General features: G+C 41.3%; 1 protein-coding gene across 1 annotated transcript in view; it reads left to right on the forward strand.

Moving 5' to 3' along the window:
- Positions 1–24385, forward strand: part of IQGAP1 (IQ motif containing GTPase activating protein 1) — a 1927315-nt gene that overhangs the window by 1751179 nt on the left and 151751 nt on the right. Inside the window, exon 33 of the mRNA XM_044076373.1 lies at positions 4068–4234. Within this exon, the coding sequence (XP_043932308.1) occupies positions 4068–4234 (167 nt within the window). The remainder of the gene's footprint in view (positions 1–4067; positions 4235–24385) is intronic.

Below are 24385 nucleotides of genomic sequence, written 5' to 3' on the forward strand. Positions count from 1 at the left end.
CATGCCCAAGGTGTGGTATCCAGTGTGGCTCGTAATCAATCCATTAATTTGCCAACCTTCTTTTCTAATCCACAGAACAAAAGGGAACGGATACTACACTCCTTGGATGTGCACAGAGAACTTGGATTTTACTTGGACAGGACTAAACCTCAAAGGAAATCTGAACAACTGCTGGTGGCATTTGCTGCAGGAGCAGAGGGGAAGGCTATTTCAAAGCAAACCATTTCTAAATGGATATGCCGTTGCATTCATTTCTGCTATAAACACCATGGAAAACCTATCCCACAGGTGATTAGACCCCATTCAACCAGGGCTGCGTCTTACCTCTACAGCCTTTCTCAGAGGTGTCCCTACCAGAGACATCATAGAAGCTGCTACCTGGAGTTCTTTACATACTTTCACTAAGCATTACCATTTGCCAATTTTCTCTAAATCCAGAGCTGGCTTTGCCACTGCATTCTTGCAGGGCCTTATAGCTGGGCCTAATGCTATCTAAATTCCTCCTCCCATCCCTAGCTTTGGGAATCTACCCAAATGTGATGACTGCAACAGTGAAACACGAAGAACATAGTACAGTCGTGTACACTTACTATAAATGTAGATGTTTGAGTGTATTCACTGTTGCAGTCCAGGTTACCCTCCCTCCAGCCCCCTGACTTATTTTGGCTACATCTCTGTTCTCCTTTACTATGCTTAAAAGCTTTTTGGTGTATTTGCTTTTTTGTTGGAGGTATAATTTTGTGTGTGTGTGTGTGCGTGTGTATGTATGTATATATATATATATATATATATATATATATATATATATATATATATATATATACACACATACATATATATATATATATATATATATATATATATATATATATATATATATGGGTCTACTTCTATTCGCTGACATCCCATTTCACTGAAACCCATTTGGTTGACAGCTCATTTCATAGACAAACTTTCTAGGTGGGGGGCTTCGCCCTAAACACCCCCCAATGTGGGGGGCTGTGCCCCCCACACACCCCCAACTATATATTACAACTCCACAGTCGCACAACAGTGGGGAGGGGGGCAAATCCCAGGTTTTTGCCCTGATTACTTTTGTCTATGAAATGGGGCTGTCAACCAAATGGGTTTCAGTGAAATGGGATATAGATATATATATATATATATATATATACACATATACATATATATATACTGCATGCTTTATACCCCTGACTACCTGACGACACGGAAGATGAGACAGCAACTGATGCAGGACCCAAGACTTTGATAATCAGGCCGACTGAGGGCTACTGCAAGCAGATAACCCAAATGTGATGACTGCAACAGTGAATACACTCGAACATCTACATTTATGGTAAGTGTACACAACTGTACTTTCCTCCTCCCACCGAAGGTCCTGTTCTTAACTGTCTATTTTCAGTCTTTTCTTCCTTTCCCAATCTGTCCTGCCAGAGAATTTCTTTGAGCTCTGGGTTACATGACATCCACCACTCCAATGGTTCCCATCGACAGACTCATTATGAAGAAAGTTCAGTGGTATCTCAAAGATTTTTAGCACTGTCATCCTCTGGATTTCCTGTTCCTCACTTGCCTTGTCTGCAGCTTGAGTTCTACTGGAGAATTCACCAGATTTCCCTGAATCCAAGTTTTCCTTTCCAAGTTCCTCTTCCCACTCTGTAGCTGTACATGGATGCTTCCAACCTTATTTGAGGAGCCTCCAACAACCTCAAGGTCCAGGGTCTTTGGTCTCCCCAGCATCTGGCAAACCATGTCAGCATCAAGGAGATGAGAGCTTTGGTTCTGACCCTATGGGTCCCAGGTCCTCGTAAGAATTTTCACAGACAATACCACAGTCATGTGGTACATGAACAAGCAAGGGGGCACAAAGTCTTACATTCCTTGCAGGCTTGCTCTTCAAAGCTTGGGTTTTGCAGTCTGCCATCAATTATTTCTTCGGAAGGTTTACATTCTACAGAGCATAGTCTTGAGTCTTGTGGCAGACACTTTGAGCAGGTCCAGGACAGATTCTCATGAATGGAGTGTTCCTGGGCATTATACATCAGTGGGGTTTTCCTCATGTAGATCTCTTTTTGCCTCATCTCTTAACAGACAACTTTGCTGGCTTGGAAAGTGGATGTCCTGTCTTTTTCTTGGCAGGGGATGTATTTGTATACTTTTCCCCTCTTCCTCTACTGCTAAAAGTCCTGGGCAACATCATGTGAGATAAGCCCAAAATCATGCTGGTGACTCCCTTTTGGTCCAAACAGCACTGGCTCCCCCATTATTTCATCTGGCCAGAGACAGTCATTCGGTTACTTCATATGATGGAGCTTCTCACTCAGGACAAAGGATCTCTTGTTCACCATCACTTGCCCCACCCTTCAGTTGACTTTCTAGGTGTCCGGGCTTTGATTCCTTTTCAACACCAGTTTTCCGAGGTCATGCATAGGGTTTTGCAGGACACTAGAAAATCATATGAAGCTAAACAGAGACTTTCTGTTTGGTGTCTCAAGCGTATTCTGAACCCTTTTTTTCTGCGGGTATTCCTACTGTCCTTGTGTGTGTGAGTTGCTAACTTCTGGTTTGGCATATTCTTCTTTTAAAGCTCATTTGTTGGCCTTTTCCACTTGTCTGCCCTTGAATCCACTCCTTGCTTCTTGTTTTGAAGTCAAATAATTTCTGAATAATTTCCTTTATATTAGGCCCCCAAGAAAGCCTATTCCTCCTCCTACATAGAAGTTTAATTTTGTTCTTGTAAAAATTAACTCCGTTTCCATTTGAGACTGACTTTTCCTCTTCCTTGCTGTACTGCACTCAGAAGATTGTACTGCTGGTAGCTCTTTTGCAAAAACTTTAGGCATACATGGCAGTTCTACCGGTTTTGTTTTTTTCACAAGATCAATGTCTCTCCGTGTACCAATGCTGCTTTTATGCCCAAGATGATTAATGATTTGTACTTGAATCAAACAGTTCATCTTCCCTATTTTCCCCTCTCTGCAGAATGCTAGTATGATGATTCTTCACATTTTGGATTTACGTAGACTGCTCTGACATTACCTGGACAAGACCAAAGATATCGGGAAGTCTGAACAACTTTGTTTCTTTTCATTCCAGAACATTGAGTTTGGCTGTTTCCACGCAAGCCATCTCCTGGATCTCTATGGCCATTCTTTTTGCTATTCATTTTAAGGCAAACCACTTTCTTCTTCTACTCGTGTTCATTCTACCAGGGCAGTTGCCTCTTCTGGTGCTTTTTCCAAGTGTCTGGATAGTAGATCCGTTTTGGAAGCAGTTATGTTGTCTTCTCTACACATCTTTGCTAAACATTGCAAGTTGGATGTCATTTCTATGGACAGAGTGGGGTTTTTCAGGGCCATCCTTTGTGGGTTTTTGGAAGGATCCTTTGTGGTTTCCTCCTTCCATCATCTCCAGTAGCATTTGTACTCTTCCCCTTGTAAAGACGGCAGCAGTGATAAGGACACAGTACAGTTGTGTAAGATCTTATCATAACAGTTGATGTACTTCTCACTGTTGCAATATTCTGTCCTAGCCTCCTCCTGTTATTCTTTGCCTTCCTTCTGGTGTAGGGGGTCTTTCTTGCTTTCCTTCTCTGTCTTTTTCCCTTCCAGGATGCACATGTTCTTGCTTTCTCTTGCATTGCTCTGGTTCTCCTGGGACAATTAATTTCTGAGGATTCAGCTGTCTTATTTCACAAATATTCAGCTGTCTTATTTCACAAATATTCAGCTGTCTTATTTCACAAATATACCTTTTGCTTTGGACATAGGACATACATCTGATGTACAGCACCCAAAAGGTAGGCTTTGGTATGCTGTGTGGACATATGGTTATACACTGCAGGATCATCCCTGTTGTAAAGCATACTGCAATAGCGAGAAGTTAGGACATTTACTGTTAATGGTAAGGTCTTAGACAACTGTACTTCAATTGTGATAACTGTTCTGAGTATATTTGCATAATCCTTCAGTCTGTTGAAGTGAGATTTAAGTCCTGAAGAAACTAATTCAAAGCTTCTTAAGTTTGTTTTTGGATTTGTTCTTTAGGATATAAGGAACCAGCGTAGGTACAGACAGCGTCGAAAGGCAGAGCTTGTGAAGCTACAGCAGACGCACCAGGCTTTGAGTTCTAAAGCTACATTTTATGAGGAACAGGTTGATTATTACAATCAATACATCAAAACGTGTTTGGATAACCTGGCCAGCAAAGGAAAGTGAGTATCTATTACAAGAGCTGATTCATTATGTTGCTCTGAGAAAACATTTAAATGCATTGTTTCAGAATGCCAGCTGTATTACATATCCTAATTTTAGAATATTTATAATGCACATCAGCAGCATCCTTACACACCAAACATCTTATCACGCTGCACTGCAAAGTAATCCCATATATTAAATCAGTAATACTTGTCAGGGTGTCAGTTATTCAACAGTGTACTTAAGCCTGGTGGTGTTTTGTCACAAGAGCAAAGCTTCAGTAACCAAATCCACATACCAGGCATGAGTGTATTACAGCGCATTCCCACTTGGTGTATTGCTGTAATTCATCAAATTATGTACCGATATCTTTCAGTAGAATTTTATTGGCTTTCTGTGGTGTGTTTTGCAATATGTAAAAGTAGACTGAAGTAATGAGAATTGTTTTGCTGTTCTATTTCCACTTCCCCAAAAATTTTAAATAATTTTCTGTGGCTCTATTGTGTAATCCAGTTTATCGTTTAATGAAGCCACTCTGTGGAGTAACAAAAATCCATAGTAATATCTTAATTTGTTGTAGAGGTTTAAAGTACGAGTCAGTCAGAAAACATTTTTGTTCAGTTTTGTAGTGACTTGAGTCTGTAGCATGACTTGATTTTCGTCACCAAGAGTGGGTGTTAGATTGTGTTGTAGGCGCATTTGAAGGGAGCTTGTAATAAAAATTCGGAAAGAGATGGTGTTGGCTTTAAAGTCAGAGTTAGTCCATCAGCAGATTTACTTGTTGAGTAACGGGCACACTTTATCATACTGGGACTGTTTGCTGTATCGTTATATTTCTGGACCTTATGTGTTTAAGAATATAGTGGAAAATAGAAAGCAGGAATGCTATAAAGAACGTAAATGGAAACAGAAAAGAATTTGAGATTAGTTTTTTGAAATGTTACCTACAACTTAACATTCCCAGTACTCTATGTATTGTAAGCATTGTTATTGCCCAAGTAAGAGTTTACTGAGATGTGTATAGGAAGTTAGAAACGTGATAGACATGCTAGCTGTGAGTGTGTGTGTCCCATGATCAATGAAAGGCTGTAGGAACAAATGCTTCATGGCAATTAAAGCATGGAACATTGTTCACGGTGATTTAAAGTGTGATGCTCTGACTGCTCAGGCTTTGGATATGCCTAAAGTTGTTCTCTGACTAGTAATGTCTTTCGGCTTTTCCCGGTTAGGGGTCGCCACAGCAGAACTCCGGTCCACTAATGATTGGCAGTGGATTTTTTTTTTTTCGGTGCAGAGTTGCCAGCCCAACCTTCAAAGAAGGCACACCCATTCACACTCGCACCTGCCTGCATGTCTTTAACGTCACTCGACCGCGGGGAGGACATGCAGACTCCACATAGAAGGTGCTCCAGCTGAGAATCGAATGAGAGAATCTCTTGCTGTGAGGCGACACCACCACAGCGGCCCAAAAGTTGTTCTTCCCTGACTCTGTCTCCTAAATGTAAACCACAGGCTGTTTTTTTTTTTTTTAGAAAGGGAACTATAATTCTATATCTTTCTAATAAGTGCCATTTAAGGAGTGCAGCTGAATGACAGATGGTGTTTATATTTCATCATTAGTACCATTTTATGTACAGATTTGATCATCGGTTCCTCCCTTCCCCTCCAAGTTCTTGAATAAATTTGAGGTAAAAGACTGATAAACAGGGAGTTCTTTCTTGTGTTTTTGCTCATGGTGTGCATTTATGCCACTGTGCTTTGGTTCCTGTTTACTGTAAGTGTATACCCCCTTGGTGTGCTTTTGAAATATGTAATTCATTATGTTATTATTGCTGTACTTTACAGACCTGACCAGAAGAAAACTAGGGTCTGCCTTAGAGAAGAACCCTGCATGGATTTAACATAATTTGCTCCCTATTGAATGTCAGCACTCAAAATGCTGAGTGCCCGCACACTGAAAAAAAAAAGACAAAATGTAGAAGTACAAGTCTCAAACATCACTCTACTCCTTAAACTTTTTTTTTTTTTTTTTTTTTTTTTTTTTTTTTTTGCAGGGTGGCAAGCCCCCCCACACCCCTGACAGAACTCATTTATACTATAGCTTATCCCAACATTTCAAATGGTTACCAATATAATCTGAAGTGAGTTAATTCCATTGCAAACTTTCAGCTCACCATTTATGTTGTAAACTGTACTTGGCAAATAGCAGATCTGATGATGCCCTTTTCATTCTTCCTCAACAAATGGGCTTTACAAGCAGGTTACGAGGCCGACTTGGCCGCATACTTCAGACTTTGGATCCAACTCTCAAGCTCCTCCCTCTATCCATAATGTCGTAGTCCATCCTCAGTATCTCAGATCTTGCCTCCATTGTGCTGAGACATAGGGTCCACTCTTGAGCATTTATCATATTTGGTTTGTAAGTGAATTTGTTTTCTTTACCTAAAATTTTTCCCTTTTTGTCCTCTAACCTTTCAGGTTTCAGCATCAGGCACCGTACAGTTTCAAAATAGTATCCCCTCCCCCCCCCCTTTTTGTAACCTTAGTTGGTATTTACCTCAGCATAATTCATCAATTACGGTGGATATAAAAAGTGCACACACCCCTGTTAAAATGCCAGGTTTTTGTGATATAAAAAAATGAAACCACAATAAATCAATTCAGAACTTTTCCCACCTTTAGTGTGACCTATAACCTGTACAATTCAATGGAAAAACAAACCTGTTAGGGGGAAAAATAAAAAAAACATACAATACGCTGATTGCATAGGTGTGCACACACTTAAACTAATGCTTTGTTGTGTATGCACACCCTTAAACTAATACTTTTATTGAAGCACCTTTTGATTTAATTACAGCATTCAGTCTTCTTGGGTACACACCTGCCATCAATTAGAGAGACTGATTAACCCCAAATAAAGTTCAGCTGTCCTAGTCGGATTTTCCTGACATTTACTCAGTTGCCTGGTACAGCAAAAGCTATGGTTCTCCGAGAGCTTGCAAAGTATTAAAGGGGTTTCATTGTTCAAAGGTATCAGTCAGGAGAAGGGTACAAAAAAATTTCCACAGCATTGGATATACCATGGAACACAGTGAAAACAGCCATCAAAAAGTGGAGAAAATATGGGACAACAGTGATGTTGCAAAGAACTGGATGCCCCTCCAAAATTGAAGAAAAGACAAGACAAAAACTGGTCAGGGAGGCTGCCAAGAGACCTACAGCAACAGTGAAGGAGTTGCAGGAATTTCTGTCAAGTACTGGTTGTGTACTACATGTGACGACAATCTCCCTTATTCTCCATATGTCTGGACTTTGGGGTAGGGTTGCAAGACCAAAGCCTTTTCTTACACAGAAAAACTTCCAGGCCCGGCTAAAATTTGCAAAACAGTACGTCATGTCTCCCAAAAGCATGTGGGAAAATGTATTATGGTCTGATGAGACCAAGGTTGAACTTTTTGGTCACAATTCCAAAAGATATGTTTGGCGCAAAAACAGCACTTCACATCACCAAAGGAACACCATCCCCACAGTGAAGCATGGTGGTGGCAGTATCATGTTTTGGGGTTGCTTTTCTTCAGCTGGAACTGGGGCTTTTTTTCAAGGTGGTGGGAATTATGAACAGTTCCAAATACCAGTCACTTTTGGCCCAAAACCTTCAAACGTCTGCTAGAAAGCTGATGAGGAATTTCACCTTTCAGCACAACAATGACCCCAAGCATACATCCGAATCAACAAAAGAATGGCTTCACCAGAAGAAAATTAACGTTTTGGAATGGCCCAGCCAGAGGTCAGACCTAAATCAAATAGAAAATCTGTGGGATGACCTGAAGAGGCTGTGCAGAAGATGCCCTTGCAATCTGACAGATTTGGAGAGCTTTTGCAAGGAAGAGTGGGCAAATATTGCCAAGTCAAGATGTGCCATGCTGATAGACTCCTACCCAAGAAGACAGAATGCTGTAATTAAATCCCAAGGTGCTTCAACAAAGTATTAGTTTAAGGGTGTGCACACTTATGCAACCAGCATAGTGTACGTTTTTTATTTTTTATATTTTTTCCCCTAACAAATTTGTTTTGAAATTGAATTGTACAGGTTATAGGTCACATTAAAGGTGGGAAATGTTTTGAAATGATTTATTGTGGTCTCATTTTTTATGTCACAAAAACCTGGCATTTTAAAAGGGGTGTGCACACTTTTTATATCCACTGTACTTTTGCTGGTAATTTTTCCCTTTCTTTCCTATTTTTCTATCTTTTTATAAAAGTCTTTCCTATCGTACCCTTTTAGTTGTTTTTCTTGATAAAGTCCTTTTTTTTATCATAAGACTGTTGATACTTACTTTCCTGTCATAGCTGACAAGCTTACAGGATTCAAAAAATGCACTTCTTGTGGGCATCATCATCTTTCGGCTGCTCCCGTTAGGGGTCGCCACAGCGGATCATCTGTTTCCATTTCTTCCTGTCCTCTGCTTCTTGCTCTGTCACACCAACCACCTGCATGTCCTCTGTCACATCCATAAACCTTATCTTAGGCCTTCCTCTTTTCCTGTTACCTGGCAGTTTCATCCATAACATCTTTTTCCCAATGTACTCTGCATCCCTTCTCAGCACATGTGCAAACCAACGTAATCTTGCCTCTCTGGCTTTGTCTCCAAACCTTCCAACCTGGGCTGACACTCTAATATACTTATTCCTAATCCTGTCCACCCTCGTCACACCCAGTGCAAATCTTAACATCTTTAACTCTGCCACGTCCAGCTCTGACTCCTGCCTTTTTGTCAATGCCACTGTCTCCAACCCATATAACATAGCTGGTCTCACTACCCTTTTGTAGACCTTCCCTTTCACTCTTATTGGTACTCGTCTGTCACAAATCACTCCTGACACTCTTCTCTGCCCACACACCATCCTTCCTGTACTTTCTTCTTCACCTCTCTTCCACACTCACTATTACTCTGAACTGTTTTTCCCAAGTATTTAAACTCATCCACCTTCTTGTGGGCATAAAATCCCTAATTTAGATATCCAAAAGGAGTGTGCTTATTGTCTCAGAGCCATCCCATCTGGATACTAATTGTAGTATTTGTGCTGCATTCAATTTCAGTGCACTAGCTGAGAGGTGAAGCAAACTTATTTTGAAAGGACTCCTTCCTCCTACTTCAACACCTTATTGATGGGCTCAAACCTCGAGCAAAACATCTAAATCTGCTGCTTCTGAGCATAGAAAGCACTCTCTGCTGAAGTCCCCTAGGACTTCATTGGAACTGCCTACAAAAATCTTGAAATCTTCAGATCTGATGTCCTCAGACCTGAAGTCTTGTTCTACTGATCCAAAATAGTCAGATCATAAAGTTTCAGATACAATCATAACAGCTAGTCCCACGACTTTGATCTCGGATCCGAAACCTGGCATTTCTCACAGTCAAGAGAGTTTGTTCTTCAGATTTCATCCTGGATCCAGTCTCTCCTAGTGTACAGTCTCCCTTCATGCAAACTCTCAAAAAGCATTCCAGGCCTTGGTTCATCACATCCTCCTGAAGTCTCTCAGAAGTGGGTGTGGATAGGATGATTTGAAAGATTTTCAGACATCTGATCCAGATGGGGTTCATTCCAGCTCTGTCCCCTGTTGGATCCGTGAGTCTTCAACCACTATTCACGCAGTATGGTCTCCTCCTCCAATCTGCCCTTTGGTTTTGGAGCACCAGGATTGCAGAATATTTGTTATGCTACTATACTACATGGCTTAATCAGCCTTGGCCCAAGGTAAGGTCTGTGCCTTTTATGCCCATTGACTTTACCTCCATCACCTTACCTGTCCTATATGTCTTCACTTTCTTTAAACCTTGTTAAATGTATATTGACTGAATTGTGCTTTTAATTTTTTTTTTGTGCACACTTAGAGTATCTTTCTCAGTGCATCATCTGCAGTGTGTCTCCTCAGTTTACCCTATAGCACCTTGTTAGCATTATTTCAGTAAACTGTGTATGCTGTATATTTTCTGTTTTTGGAGCATTATGGCACATTGTGTATCTCCATCCTCCTCTAGTGTGGTGTTAAACCAGAATGTGAGCATGCTGCTCATTATACAGCAAAATGTTGCCACTAATTTATCATCCCTTTTGGATGCATTGCAGCAGTAGGTGCAGTCCTGTCTCCAAACTGCCCCGCATGTAGTTGTTGCAAACGCAATCCGGGAAGGCTGTAAGGTCTTAGATGAGTTTAGCTATCTCTTGCAGCTGAATTTGTTGGGCATAGATATACTGCACACACTGTGTGGAGTCTGTTTAGCCCTTCGTTAAGGTGGTCTCATTCAGCCGAAGGAGCTCTCCAAATAGATTTCATAGGTAGTTTAACCTGTGCAACTTTCCCTAGACCCATATCTGTTTTGTCAACATGTGAATGTGTTTTAGAAGGCCTTGCCTAGTTTTCCTTTATTTTTGCAGCCATTATTCACAGTAGTAAAACTGACTGTTTGCTTTTTGTAATTTCTGCCCAATCACAGATGTTTTTATGACATTTGGTTTTGAAAATATTATGTGATTTAAGTAGTTTTCTATATTTATAAAAAACCTTTCACTCACTAAACGGTGAACAGATTTCTACGTGTAGTCGGTGGTAGAGCTAGCTCTAAAAAGAGCTGTTTTAGCCCTGTGGGCAGCTGGAGCTCTATATAGAGCTGTTACAGATCTCTATGAGCTCTGAGAAGAGCTGTTTTGTGTTTAGAATGCCCTTTCGGGCAGATGCGGTAGTTCTAAAAAGAACTGTTTTGTTTGGTTCACCGAAGCTGTGTCTGTGCCTCCGGCTGGTCTTACCGAAGCTGATACAGATTTCTGTGAGCTCTGAGAAGGGCCGATTTGTGTTTTGAATGCCCGTTCAGGTGTTGGTGGTAGCCCTAATAAGAACTTTTTTGTTTTATTCTTCAGTGTGTCTCTAGTTGCTCTTACCAGAGCTTTTGCAGATCTCTGTGAGCTCTGAGAAGAGCTGTTTGAGCGCACAAATAGTCCATTTTAGGACTCACATAGCAAAAGAACCGAAGATCTGTTCAACAAGAAGGACAACGGAGATCAACACCACCGCAGAACACCGAAGGACACAACAGCAGCTCTTCCCAGAGCCCATTGTGTCCATACACAAAACAGCTGTTTTCAGAGCTCACGTGGATCTAAACCTTACACCAAACAGCTCTTCTCAGAGCTCACAGTACACCAAACAGCTCTTCTCAGAGCTCACAGAGATCTGCAAAAGCTCTGGTAAGAGCAACCAGAGACACATTGAAGAATAAAACAAAAAAGTTCTTATTAGAGCTACCACCAACACCTGAACAGGCATTCAAAACACAAATCGGCCCTTCTCAGAGCTCACAGAAATCTGTATCAGCTTCGGTAAGACCAGCCGGAGGCACAGACACGGCTTCGGTGAACCGAACAAAACAGTTCTTTTTAGAACTACCGCATCTGCCCGAAAGGGCATTCTAAACACAAAACAGCTCTTCTCAGAGCTCATAGAGATCTGTAACAGCTCTATATAGAGCTCCAGCTGCCCACAGGGCTAAAACAGCTCTTTTTAGAGCTAGCTCTACCACCGACTACACATAGAAATCTGTTCACCATTTGGGATCAAGAGTGAAAGGCTTTGTAAAATTGGTTATTCCTTCCCTCTGAGCAGGCATCACTCAGGATCGAAAACCCAAGAGGTCCACACCTATTTTTCTGGTTATATTTATAAAAAACGAAAATGTAGTGGATACTGTTACAAAAATTCATTGATATGATTAGGATATCCCACAGAAGGTGAAACTTCTGTTTGTTTGGAACACTTTTTTATTTGTGTTAGCAGTAGATTAATACTTGTAATTTTCCATTTTGATGTTGTCTTATGCTTACAGATATATTTAATTTATGATGTTTAACTAGCTGTTTGCTGTTGAGTCAGTCATTTGCTAGTCTTCTGATAAATTCCTTCTTCCACCGCTTGCTGACCATCATGCTCCCTGCCAAGAATGGGTCCTCTACACCCCGTGGGAGTGAACTGATTTCATGAGCCATCTTTCATGCAGCCATATGGATTTTTCACTTGAATCCTTGCTCCCCTGTACTTGCTCGGTAGTGTAGTCAGGGAGTTGGGAGTGCAATAGGCATGTCATTAATGACTGCCCTTCACTTCTGCATGGGGCATGCTTCTCTTCCCCAACCCCATTCCCACGAGGATGCTTGCTTGTAGTCTGTCAGTCTCCACCTAAGAGATCTTGCCTTAAAGTAAGCTATGCTAACCCTTCCCTTCCTCAAGGGTAGCATATCCATTCTCCATGTCTGTGCTAGCAAGCACCACTGCAGCTAATTGAACTCTGGTTGCCTAAGCCATACTTGGGTCTTTATGCCACTGATGCAGACTTAATTTAGTCTTCTGATGTATTGTCATTGTTTTGTGAGTATCTTATCTTATCCAAAGATGGAACTGAAATAGAAATAGTAAAATCTGCCAAACTACTAGGCGTTACAGTTGACGAGACTCGCCTTTGAAACACAGATTATCAACATAATAAAGAAAACACACTTTAAACTTGGCAAACGTTATCGTCATAAACTTTACATGGACAAAAACACCAAAACAAAACTGGCAGGTACCTTACTCATCCCTGCTCTACTTTGTTAGTGCCATCTTTACTAACCTTCACTCATCCCTCAGCAGTAAACTTCAGTCTTGTTACTATAAAATAGCTACATTCGCCTTATTAAAGCCTAACCGCTCTCACCACTGCCAAGCAATCTCTGAACTGAACTGGTTGGATTTCCCAAACTATCTTTGCTATACCCAACTAATGCTAGCCCATAAACTAATTTATAAACCAAATACCTGCCCAGCACTCTCATCAGTACTACAAACTTATATTCCTTCATGTACCCTAAGATCCTCCAACAAATTGCTACTAAGTGTAACCAAGCACAACAAAAGAGTTGGACAATGCTTTTGCTCTCTCTTAGCATTGCTAAAAAATGGAACTCCTTACCCTCCCATATTACCCAAATTGACTGTATAAAGACATATGAAGAAGCATTAAAAATTTGCTTCCTACATCACCTGAATTGCCAATGCAAATCAAACAAACCACCATAAAACCTTCACTACTTATTTCTAACCCAGTTCCATCGTTCAAAATAACTTTTATCCTGACAGCAACACAGCTCTGTTACTGCTGTAACTGTTCGGCAAAAACTGCCATGTCTTTTTTTTTTCATGCAATGTCACAAAAAGAAACAACTCAAGCTTTGTACAATACTACCAACTGCTATCTAAATTTATTTAAGTTCTGATGCATACTGATAAGTTTTATATTACCTATGTATTCTACATTTATATATTTTTTTTTTGTAATTTTTGCATGTTTCTGCTTTAAAAAAAAATTTTGTGAAGTGTCTATTTTTATTTGACTATTAATTGTGGAGCTTTTCTCCCTAAGACCTAACTGAAAATGGATTCCTAACCCAATTGACTTTCCCGGTCAATAAATAAATAATAAATGTCATGTATGAATTCTGTCTTAGTTGTTGGTCCTTATGCTTACCCACCATGCTTGTTTCTACCAGTGTCTTTCTTAATTGATTTTCTTTGACTCCTTTCTTTGATTCTACTTTTTATGTCATGGTGCATTTAATATCCTGATTGTATCTGCTGTATTCTTTTTCATTGCCATTCTTCACATTGTTTACCTATCCACAGGATGTTCTTCATTCCACATTGCTGCAGTCCTAACTATTAGGTAGTCTGCTGTCCAGTCGGCCCGAATACCAAAGTATATGGCTGACGTCGGTCAGGGCGCATTAGACTGACGTCAGTACGTCAGGGTACTAATGCGCATGACCGACGTCATATCCTCAGTCTTTTTTGCCGCATGGTCCGATGCAGAAGCAATTTTGCGAGTGCAGGTTGGCGTTCTGAAAGTTTCTGAAGTCAGAGTTTCAGACCGAATCAAAGTTGGCTAAGTACCCGTTAGGGAATATTTTGGTTTTTCTTGCCTCAGTATTTAACCGGATGTCAGAAAAAGTGAATAACTGTATTTCTTGTGGGAAACAGATACCTCATAGGGATTACCATACTTTGTGTATACCTTGTTTAGGGCCTGAGCACGACGTTGTTGGATGCCGCTCTTGTGCTAGATTTAACAAACGCACTATTAAGAGGAGGTTAGACTGTGCCAGGTTAGTTTTTGGGAAGCGTTGTAATTATAAAATGCCGTCGGATGCTCCGACGCCCGCTTCGGGCAAAAAGCGCAAGGACAAAGCAGCAAAGCCTAGAGGGGAAGAACCGACAGTCCCTGACGTCGGTTCTTTAGAAGGCTCAGTGGAGCCGGAGGTTCTGCCAGGTGTTTCTTTGGAGTCTCAGGGAGAGACTTTATTGTTACAGGATGTATCCTCTCAGGAAGTAGGCCAGGCTGAGGGGGCTTCTCAGGTGGCTGTTCTTCCCTCTCTTCCTAAGGTGGTTAGAGCCTCCCCCTCTGTTTCCAAGGCTTCTTTGAGAGGCAGGCCAAGTGTAGCTTCAGTGGGGGTTTCTCCTAGTGCTTCAGGGTCTTTGCCTAAGAAACATATGCTTAAAATGGCAGAGGATTTGATTACTATGATTAGAGGTTCTATGCCCCCTCCTGATAAGAGGCCTAGGGTGGAACCTGAGTTTGAGAGTTTTGAACACTGTTCGGAGGCTTCTGAGTCTTCGGCTGAAGACTTGCAGGAGTATCCTCCTTATTCTGATTCTGATGTGGATGATTCTACTCCTTCAGCTTCTCCTCCTGAGGATTTTTCATTTTCAGAGACCCTGCATTCCATGAGGGAGCATTTTAAATGGGAAGGTCAAGATTTCTCTGATTCCAGAAAGAGGCTTAGGGAATTCTTGTTTTTACCCCAGCATAGGCCTTTAGCTATACCTCCTGTTCTGAATGTGGTGGAAGATGTTTTTGCAGAGGCTTCCCTGAATCCTGATTCTTTGCCTCCTGCCCCAGTTAAACCGGATAGGTACTATAGGGTGCCTGAAGCTCATAAGTATCTTTTTAGAGTCCTAGGTCAGACCCGAAACTGTCTCTCAGGGGCCTAAAGGGGTGAAGGCCTCTGTTGTTAAAAATCCTGTTCCTCCTGATAAAGAGGCAAGGGCTTTGGATAGATGGGGAAAGAAAGTGTATACTTCTTCCACTTTAGCCATGAGGGCGTTGAATTGTCAGTTTCACATGTTAAAATATCAGAATTATCTTCTCTCACAGTTGAAATCTAAGGTGGATGCTCTGGCGGAAGGTATTGAGTGTAAAGAGTTGCAGGATTTAGTTCATGTGTCTGAACAGGTGGGTAAACATTCCTTGCAGTGTGGTTTTGATGCTGTGCAGGCCCCCTCCAGGGTGGCTGCCACTGGTTCTGTTCTTCGTAGGCACGCCTGGTTGAGAGATCAGAATTTAGCTGAGCATGTTAAGACAAGGATTTTGGATGCTCCTTTACAGTCTGATGTGTTGTTTGGTTCGCCTGTGGAAGCAGTTTTAAAGAAAATGGAGGACAAGGCTAAGTCTATGCAAACTGTTAAGGATTTTTTGCAGGTGCAGCCTCCGAAGTTTAGTAGAAATTGGCCTACTAAGGGATGGACTTATCCTGTTTATGATTCCCAGTCTAGGGGTAGGTCTAGACGTGGTAGGGGCAGAGCTCAGGGTTCTTTTAGGCCTAGGACAGGGAGTTCCCCTGCTCAGACTTCTGGTGAGGGCAGGGGTCAGTCCTTTCATAAGCAGACCCAATGACCTGCCTTTTCAGCTGCCAGTTCATTCTCGCCTGGCAGCACCGTTGGGAGGAAGGCTGTCTCTTTTCAAAGAAAATTGGGATTTAATTACTCAAGACAGATGGGTTCTGGATATCATTCACCACGGTTACAGGTTTTATTTCCATACCTTGCCTCCTTTCAAAGGCATGCCAGACATTCCTCCTCTACAAAGAACAGAGGCTCACAAGCAAATTTCTCTGTTACTCCAAATAGGGGCCATTCAGCCAGTTCCTGTGCCAGAAAGGGGCCTAGGATTTTATTCTCGCCTGTTCCTAGTACCGAAGAAGGGGAACACGTGGAGACCAATTTTGGATTTATCTATCCTCAACACTTATCTGGACATTCCCAAGTTCAAAATGTTGACGTTACAACAACTTTTACCTCTGCTGGGCAAAGATCACTGGATGGTAACTTTAGATCTCAAGGAAGCTTACCTTCATGTGCCTATAAGACTAAGTTGCAGAAAGTATCTGCGTTTTCGAGCTGGAAATTCCCATTATCAGTTCTCTGCATTGCCCTTTGGCTTATCTACTGCGCCCAGAGTATTCACAAAAGTTCTGGCTCCAGTGATAGCTTACTTCAGGCTAAAAGGAATTCAAATCTATCCTTACTTGGACGACTGCCTGATTCTGGCTCAGGAAAAGGAAGACCTTCTACAGCATTTGGAATATGTCATAGCAGTGCTAAGATGCCTAGGGTATTCTGTGAACGAAATAAAGTCCAGTCTAGTACCCTCTCAAGACATGTGCTTTCTGGGTGTGAGACTGAATACAGCAGCCCAGATGGCCTTTCTAACCCCGGACAAACAAAAGAATCTTTCCATTTACTTCCATCAACTATCTCTTCAGTCCGGGCTGACTGCAAGGACAGTCCTTCAAGCCTTAGGGTTCATGGCATCTTGTATTCTGGTGCTTCCCAATGCCAAACTGCATATGAGGAAGCTGCAATGGTATCTCAAAATGTATGGACACAGCACTGCCAGGATTTGGACACTGTCATTCAAATAATACCTTGCATTCAAAAGGAATTTTTGTGGTGGGCTCAGGAATGTCACCTAAACAAGGGACTCTCTGTGACCCGGCCAGAGGCGAGTCAGATTCTAACGACAGATGCCTCAGACATTGCTTGGGGAGCTCATCTACATGGAAAGTGGATACAAGACAAGTGGCCTGCCAGACTACAGCATCTACATATCAACATGAAAGAGATGTTAGCAGTCCAGTTTGCATTAATGGCTTTCAAGGAATTACTTCTTCCAGGGCAGGTGTTGATTCTAACAGACAACACAACTGTCATGTGGTACATCAACAAACAAGGGGGAACACATTCTTACCCATTGTGCAGGCAAGCAATGATTTTATGGGAGACTGCACTCAGCTTGCAACTAACTCTTCAGGCAAGGTTTCTGCCGGGAGCACAGAACTCCTTAGCAGATGTGTTAAGCAGACAAATCATGGATCCCCACGAGTGGAAACTGGATCTTCATGTATTTCAAAAATTGACAGTGTCATGGGGAACTCCAGACATAGATCTGTTCGCTTCTCCACTAAATCACCAGCTGCCAAAGTTTTGCACAAAGAGGTTTCATCACACAGCTTGGAAAGTGGATGCTCTTTCTTTCAGTTGGAAAAATCTTCATGTGTATGCGTTTCTACCTCTGCCTCTTCTTCCAAAGGTGCTTCTAAAGGTCAGACAAGACAAGCCAAGGATGATTTTAATAGCTCCAGATTGGCCTCGACAGCACTGGTACCCATTACTGAGGAGTCTGGTAAGGAAGCCTCCATGGCCTTTACCCTTGATTCCACACCTGTTGTCTCAAAAGGATGGTCACCTGCTCAATGTCAAGCTTCACTCTCTTCATCTAACAGCCTGGCATATTCTGTTTTGAAAGACATCAGGTCTCAACTTCCTCAACAAGTTTTAAATGTGATTATGGAAGCCAGGAGACCTAGCACAAGGAAAGTGTACGCAGAAAAATGGAAGAGATTTTTATTTTGGAGTGCAGCAAATAATTTGGAGATTTCTGAGCTTAATTTGAGTGTGGCTCTTCAATATCTTACTGAGTTATTGGACAAAGGTTTGTCTTTCTCTTCCATTAAGATTCATGCTGCAGCAATTTCAGCTCACTATGATTGTGACCCACCACTGTTTTCGCATCCTTTGTTCAAGCAATTTCTTAGAGGGGCAAAGAATATAAGACCCCCACGTAGAGCTCCTACTCCTGCTTGGGATCTCAATTTTGTGTTGGAGAAACTTACTCTACAACCTTTTGAGCCTGCGGCTACTGCTGAATTGAAATACTTGTCATGGAAGACTGCTTTTTTGTTGGCCATTACTTCTGCAAGAAGGGTTTCTGAGTTGCAGGCCCTTATGGCAGTGGAGCCTTTTTTGATTTTTCATAAGGATAGGGTATCTTTACGTACTAATCCTTCCTTTATGCCTAAGGTGGTTTCTAGTGTGGCTTTAAACCAAACTATTCATTTGCCTACTTTTTATGCAGATCCCCAAAATAAAGGGGAAAAGATTTTGCACACTTTAGATGTACACAGGCAATTGCGTTATTATTTGAGCAGGACTAAGGATTTTAGGCAGTCTCAGCAGTTGTTTGTTTCTTTTGCTTTGAGTTCAGGGCAAGCCTGTATCAAAACAAACTATTTCTAGGTGGATTGGGTGTTGCATTGCATTTTGTTATTCCCATCATGGCAAAGAGATTCCAGCTGGGATTAGGCCTCATTCCACTAGGGCTACTGCCACTTCAACAGCATTTCTAAGGGGGGTGGCAACAAAGGATATTTTGGAGGCAGCTACTTGGAGTTCAGTGCATACTTTCTCTAAGCATTATCACCTTCCTCTCTACTCTAAGTCTAGGGCTGGTTTTGCCACAGCTATTTTGCAAGGCATGTTGTCAGTTCCTGCTTCCTTATGATTTGCCAGCCTCCCTTACCTCTGCTTTGGGATTCTACCCAATAGTTAGGACTGCAGCAATGTGGAATGAAGAACATAGTACAGTTTTGTACCTACCATAAATGTAGATGTTCGAGGATCCACATTGCTGCAGTCCAATTTACCCTCCCTCCTTCCCCTCTGTGTTTAGGGGTGGTTGTGTAGGTGAGGTTATTTTCTGCTAATTTTGTATATATTGTACATATATTTTTTGGTGCAGGTATGTTGGGAATTTTTGGGCTTTTGGCCTTATCTTTTCAGGGTCTTCTGACATCTGGGGCAAGAAAAGACTGAGGATATGACGTCGGTCATGCGCATTAGTACCCTGACGTACTGACGTCAGTCTAATGCGCCCTGACCGACGTCAGCCATATACTTTGGTATTCGGGCCGACTGGACAGCGGACTACCCAATAGTTAGGACTGCAGCAATGTGGATCCTCGAACATCTACATTTATGGTAGGTACAAAACTGTACTTTTCTTATTTCTTTACCTGTCCTTTATGCCAAAAATGACTTATTTCCATTCTAAGCAGCCATGCTTAGCTTACTCAAGAGGAATCCTGTTTTCTGTTTCATACTTCATACCTCCCAGGAAAGGTGCAAGTAGTATATTGATCACAAGCTAAGGACATTTAAAACTGGTAAACATGTTTGCTACCTACCTTGATATATTCCTGTCCTGGTGTCGCCATCTATAATTAAATCTGAATGTCTTTTAATGGTGTTATCACTTACCAGATCCTGGCGGAATCGACTGTGTGGTAGCTCTCTCACACCCTGCAGTGTATAGCCAGTGATTTACTGGCTACTCTGTTGAAGTAAACTAAAGAAAAAAGCGTTCTTTGTTAAACATCTTGTTAAAAATCCCACGTTATAAAATGTTTGCATTGCTAGTGATTTTAGTTAATGAGGACTCCATCCCTATCCCTGCTTTCTTATTTTAACTCTCAACATCTAAACAATTTCTGAAAAATGCTGGAGAAGCTCAAAAATAAAATTAGTCAAAACCAGTGCAGCTTACACCCCTTGTTCCTTTAGTTAGCTGCAGTACTTGCACATATAATTTATTTTATTTACTTTGTGTTATTCCGTCCCATTTCAAAAGTATTATCCCAGTCCCCAAAAAAACATTCCTCTACTATTTTCCCAAGACTTTAAAACTATACCTTTCCTTTGTTCCAGCACCAAAATCTTTGAAAATATTAGTTTTGAACAGCTTTTCAGTTATCCTGACAGAGTGTAGATTACTTGGTAACATCCAACATCTTGCAGTAAGTTTAGTAGACTGCTTACCTTATTATTTCTACTCAGACTAAGAAGGTGATGCAGAAATTAGTTCTGCAGGCTGTTATAGGGGCTTCATAATGATTCATCAAATGTATGATGGACAGTTCTGTGAAATTGTATTGCCAAAAGCCATTTCAGTGACTCACAAAATAAGCTCAATTTTTGCAGGGAGACAAGTCCCATCATGTAGAGAGAGAGAGAGAGTAATGTCTCCCACACCCTTGAATTACATTTACTAACTCCATGGTCAAATAACGGTAGGGAAAAGCGTCAACTGAATGATGATTGAAAGTGATTTTCAAATACATAATTGTGGTATTGTTTATTGGAAAAATTATTGTTAATTAATTGTGTGGCTCTTGTAACTGTCTGTCCCAGGCCTGATAAAGCTGCAGACAGTCATCCTTTTGATATAACAACATTTATTTCTGGACTTATTGTCCTAACTCCTTTGCTCCAGTATGCTTTTCCCATAGTTAATATTTTTTCACCCCCGATCACTCATAAAATTCAAACTAGCTCTAATAACATATGGAAGTTCATCTACCTCAGGTCAGAACATCACTGTTGCACACTTCATAGGCATTTAGGTTCATAAGACAGTACTAGGCTACTAGTCTACAGACCATATCAGAAATACTTGGTCTAGGAATCAAAACCTCTTCTTCAACATTAACAGAATCATTTGGAGGAAAAGTTGTATCTCGCTGAGGATACTGCTTCTCTGGAACAGACTCCCCATCCACATAAAACAAAGTTCATCCCTGTCTGTATTAAAGTGCAACATGGATCTATGGATGGAAAACAGAAAAAAATACCCCAGGATTGCCCCCATACTACTAATGGATATAGGCAGCTCCTAAATGTTTTTTCCCATGCATAGGTCCCCTCAAATTATCTGTGTTATGATCCCAGTTATTCTCATTATGGGTAATGTATAATTATCGACCACAGGCTGGGTAAGGCTAATCTCTAAACAAATGGGATAGGATATTTCAAGCATAAAAAGGGAAAATGGCTAGTCAGTTATCTAAGTGCTTAACTTTGAACCTACACAGAGAGTCCCCCCATCTTCAAGGAGAGCAGCATAACACACACTGGGGGAGAATTTGAAGCTGGCCATCCATTTGTCTCGGTTTCCTTAAAGGTAGCTAGTGTGTTATTCTGACATGTACTGAGAGTTTGTTTCAGAGATGGGGGATTTTTTATGATATGGCTGTCATGCCAGCATGTCTTATTTGTCAGTTGATGAAGGTTTAGGTTCTTTAATCGGGTATTTGAAAAAAACATTTGCTCTCGCAAGGACTTGGGAAATCAATGAGGAGTTTGATGTTCCATGGCACAAAAGGCTAGACAGAGGTATCAATGTAGGACTATATGAAACCAAATAAACAGAGGGAGTCTATATGGATAAATGAGACTATTGATCTTTCTAGTTAAAACTCTGATGTCACTCAAGCGGAGTGATTTGTTTAAACAAATACATGCCAAAATGGAAGATTATAGTCAACAATGGGGCCGACAAAAAAATTAGTAAATGGTGATTAGTACAACTTTGGATTTAGAGGAAATGCATTTGGAAAATAGATGAGCCATATAGAAGGCTTTGTGAGCCACTGCAGAGACTTGATGGTCAAAATGTAATGAATTGTGAACAGGAGTGCTGGGATCTCTTATGAGAATGTCTGATTAGAGAGATGTCTCCTGTATAGTATTATATAGAAATGTACTGTACTGCATAATTCCTATTTAGTCTGAGCCTTTTGTCCTTGCTCCAGTTGTTAATGTAGTCCAGCCCATGTTACAGCAATTGTAAAGTCAATAGAGATATGATTAACAGCACAAAATTATCAACGGTCTGCAAACTTGGTAACTTTACGCTAAGAGTATTGACTTGGAGATCTGAAAGAGAGAGATGCTAAACAGGAACGAGCCCAACACTGAGCCTTGTGGCACACAGCTGTTTTGTTTTCAAAAGTAGCACCTCTTCACTGCTCAGTATAAGGATTTGTATTCAGATTTACAATTCTTTTAGTAATTTCTGCATGGGGAATAGTGCTACTGGCCATGGCCAGATTCAGGTTTGTTTTTTGCACTTGTATAATCACTAGTGTCCTTATTGAAATCATCAGCTGATGTCTAGCTGGAGTACCAAAGCTTTACCTTCCCTAGGACATATGCCCAACACATGACCTCAGCTTGAAAGATGAATGTAAGTGCGTGGAACCCCAGACTGTCTCACAGCCAGCCCAATTGCAGGTAGTGAATCCAACAGACTGTTGTTCACTCTTTGGTCATTGGTACCCTTGCTTCAGTCACTTATCCAGATAAGTGACCTGTTGTGGAACCTTCCTTTTTTATTTTACGATATTTTGTTTGAAAGTTGTAGATGTCAACTAGGAGGGATAAGTGCAAGTGTGGTAGGCAGATTCCATGTAAGGACTTGCAAACCAAGTGTCTTTTTTACCTAAGCCCAGAACACCAACACAAATCTTGTTGTATTTGCAAATCATTAATTCCCAAAACCCTTAGGTTGAGGTTTTACACTCTCAACACCTATCTAGAGACTTGGTGTCTTAAATGCTTGTCACAGTTCAAGATGGCTTACTCTCCATCTCTGGATGTTCCTCTGCCGCTAAAGAAAAAACTGATGAGGCCTCAAATGGATCTATAGTCCAACGTTTCGCACTCTGACATACCTGCCGAGGTTACAGAACCCATAGTATGTCACGCTACTTCTCATTTGCCTACTACCAAAACCCTGTTCGAGGCTGGTGTGGCTCATGAGCCTGCCTTGCAGACTGTTGTTGCATCTGAGGAACTTCATCATTTCCAAGGTGGCCACATGGCATCCCTCAAATTCTGGCTAAGAAAGTGATCCCAGGCTCTCTGATAGAAGTCAGACAGGGTTCTCATCTCATCCAGATGGGCATCACACCTAAAAAAACAGAAGATTAGGCAGGTGACCTCTTCCTCAGTAACTAGGGAAAAGGAGTGGACAGAGTTCTTGCAGGGATTGCCGAAAGCTATTATGTCTTTGAAACACCCTTCCTTTGGCTTTGTGTAACCATAAGTTGTTCCTCAAAAACCTACCCTGGTTTCCTCCTATTTTGATTAAGAACAGGACTGTAACCATTCTCTGGTCTAGTCCTCTCAGCTACATTCTGCAGGGCAGATCTCTTCAGATGAAGAGAACACCCTCTCACTGGAATTCCCTGTTTGATGAAGCTTCCTTTGTGGAGACTATACAGAACATGATGAAAAACTTTGAATGGCAATCTATGCAGATATCTGATGCACAGAAGAGGTATTACACACTCTTGAAGATGGGTACCCCTGCCACTTCTCCATTCCCTCCTGTCCTTGAGGCTTTCCAGGACGCCTTCCAGTCAACCTCTTCTGCATTTGATTCTCAACCACCAACACCTAAGAGACCAGATGGGTTTTACAAGGTGCCTGATGATCTAAAATAGTTGTGCAAGAATCCTGTGGCAGACACCTCTGCAGTGTCTCTCTCTTTATATAAGCCATCTAAGCTTCTGCCTATTGACAGTGCCCTACCAACTGACAAAGATAGTAAGGCTATGGATCAATGGGGAAAGAAGGTTTTTACAGCTCAGCTACCCTTGCCTTTAGGGCAATTAACTACAAGACTCAAGTGACAAAGTACTTGTTCTTGGTCCCACTTTCCTTAAAAAAAGTTATAATGGACCCTCCTACAGCAGAGTTTAAACATCAAATGCAGAGCTTACCATCGCAGGCCACTCATTGCCAGACAAAGCATTAAGTGCAGTTATGATTCTGTGGATGCTTCTTCTAGAGCAGCTGCCACAGGATCTGTTTAACAGATATGCATGGCTATGCAGTTAAACCTGTACCTGAGGATTTCAAATAAAAAGTTCTAGACTCTGTATTGGACAAAGGGTCTATATCACCTCATCAAATACGTGAATATCGAATACTCACATGAGCAAATATTCACATACTCAAAGTTTATGAATCTTTTTTGCAGTACAGTGAAGATCAGGATTTTTGCCCTTTCCTCACTGTAGTGCGATCTCTAAGTAGGAATATATATTTAGCAGGGAATGTGGGGGGAGCAGCCCCCCACAATACCGTTTTCGAGTACGTGAATATTCGCTCATGTCAGCAT

This window comes from Protopterus annectens, chromosome 7.part0, assembly GCF_019279795.1.
Source record: "Protopterus annectens isolate FY-2018-M chromosome 7.part0, PAN1.0, whole genome shotgun sequence".
NCBI lineage: Eukaryota > Metazoa > Chordata > Ceratodontiformes > Protopteridae > Protopterus > Protopterus annectens.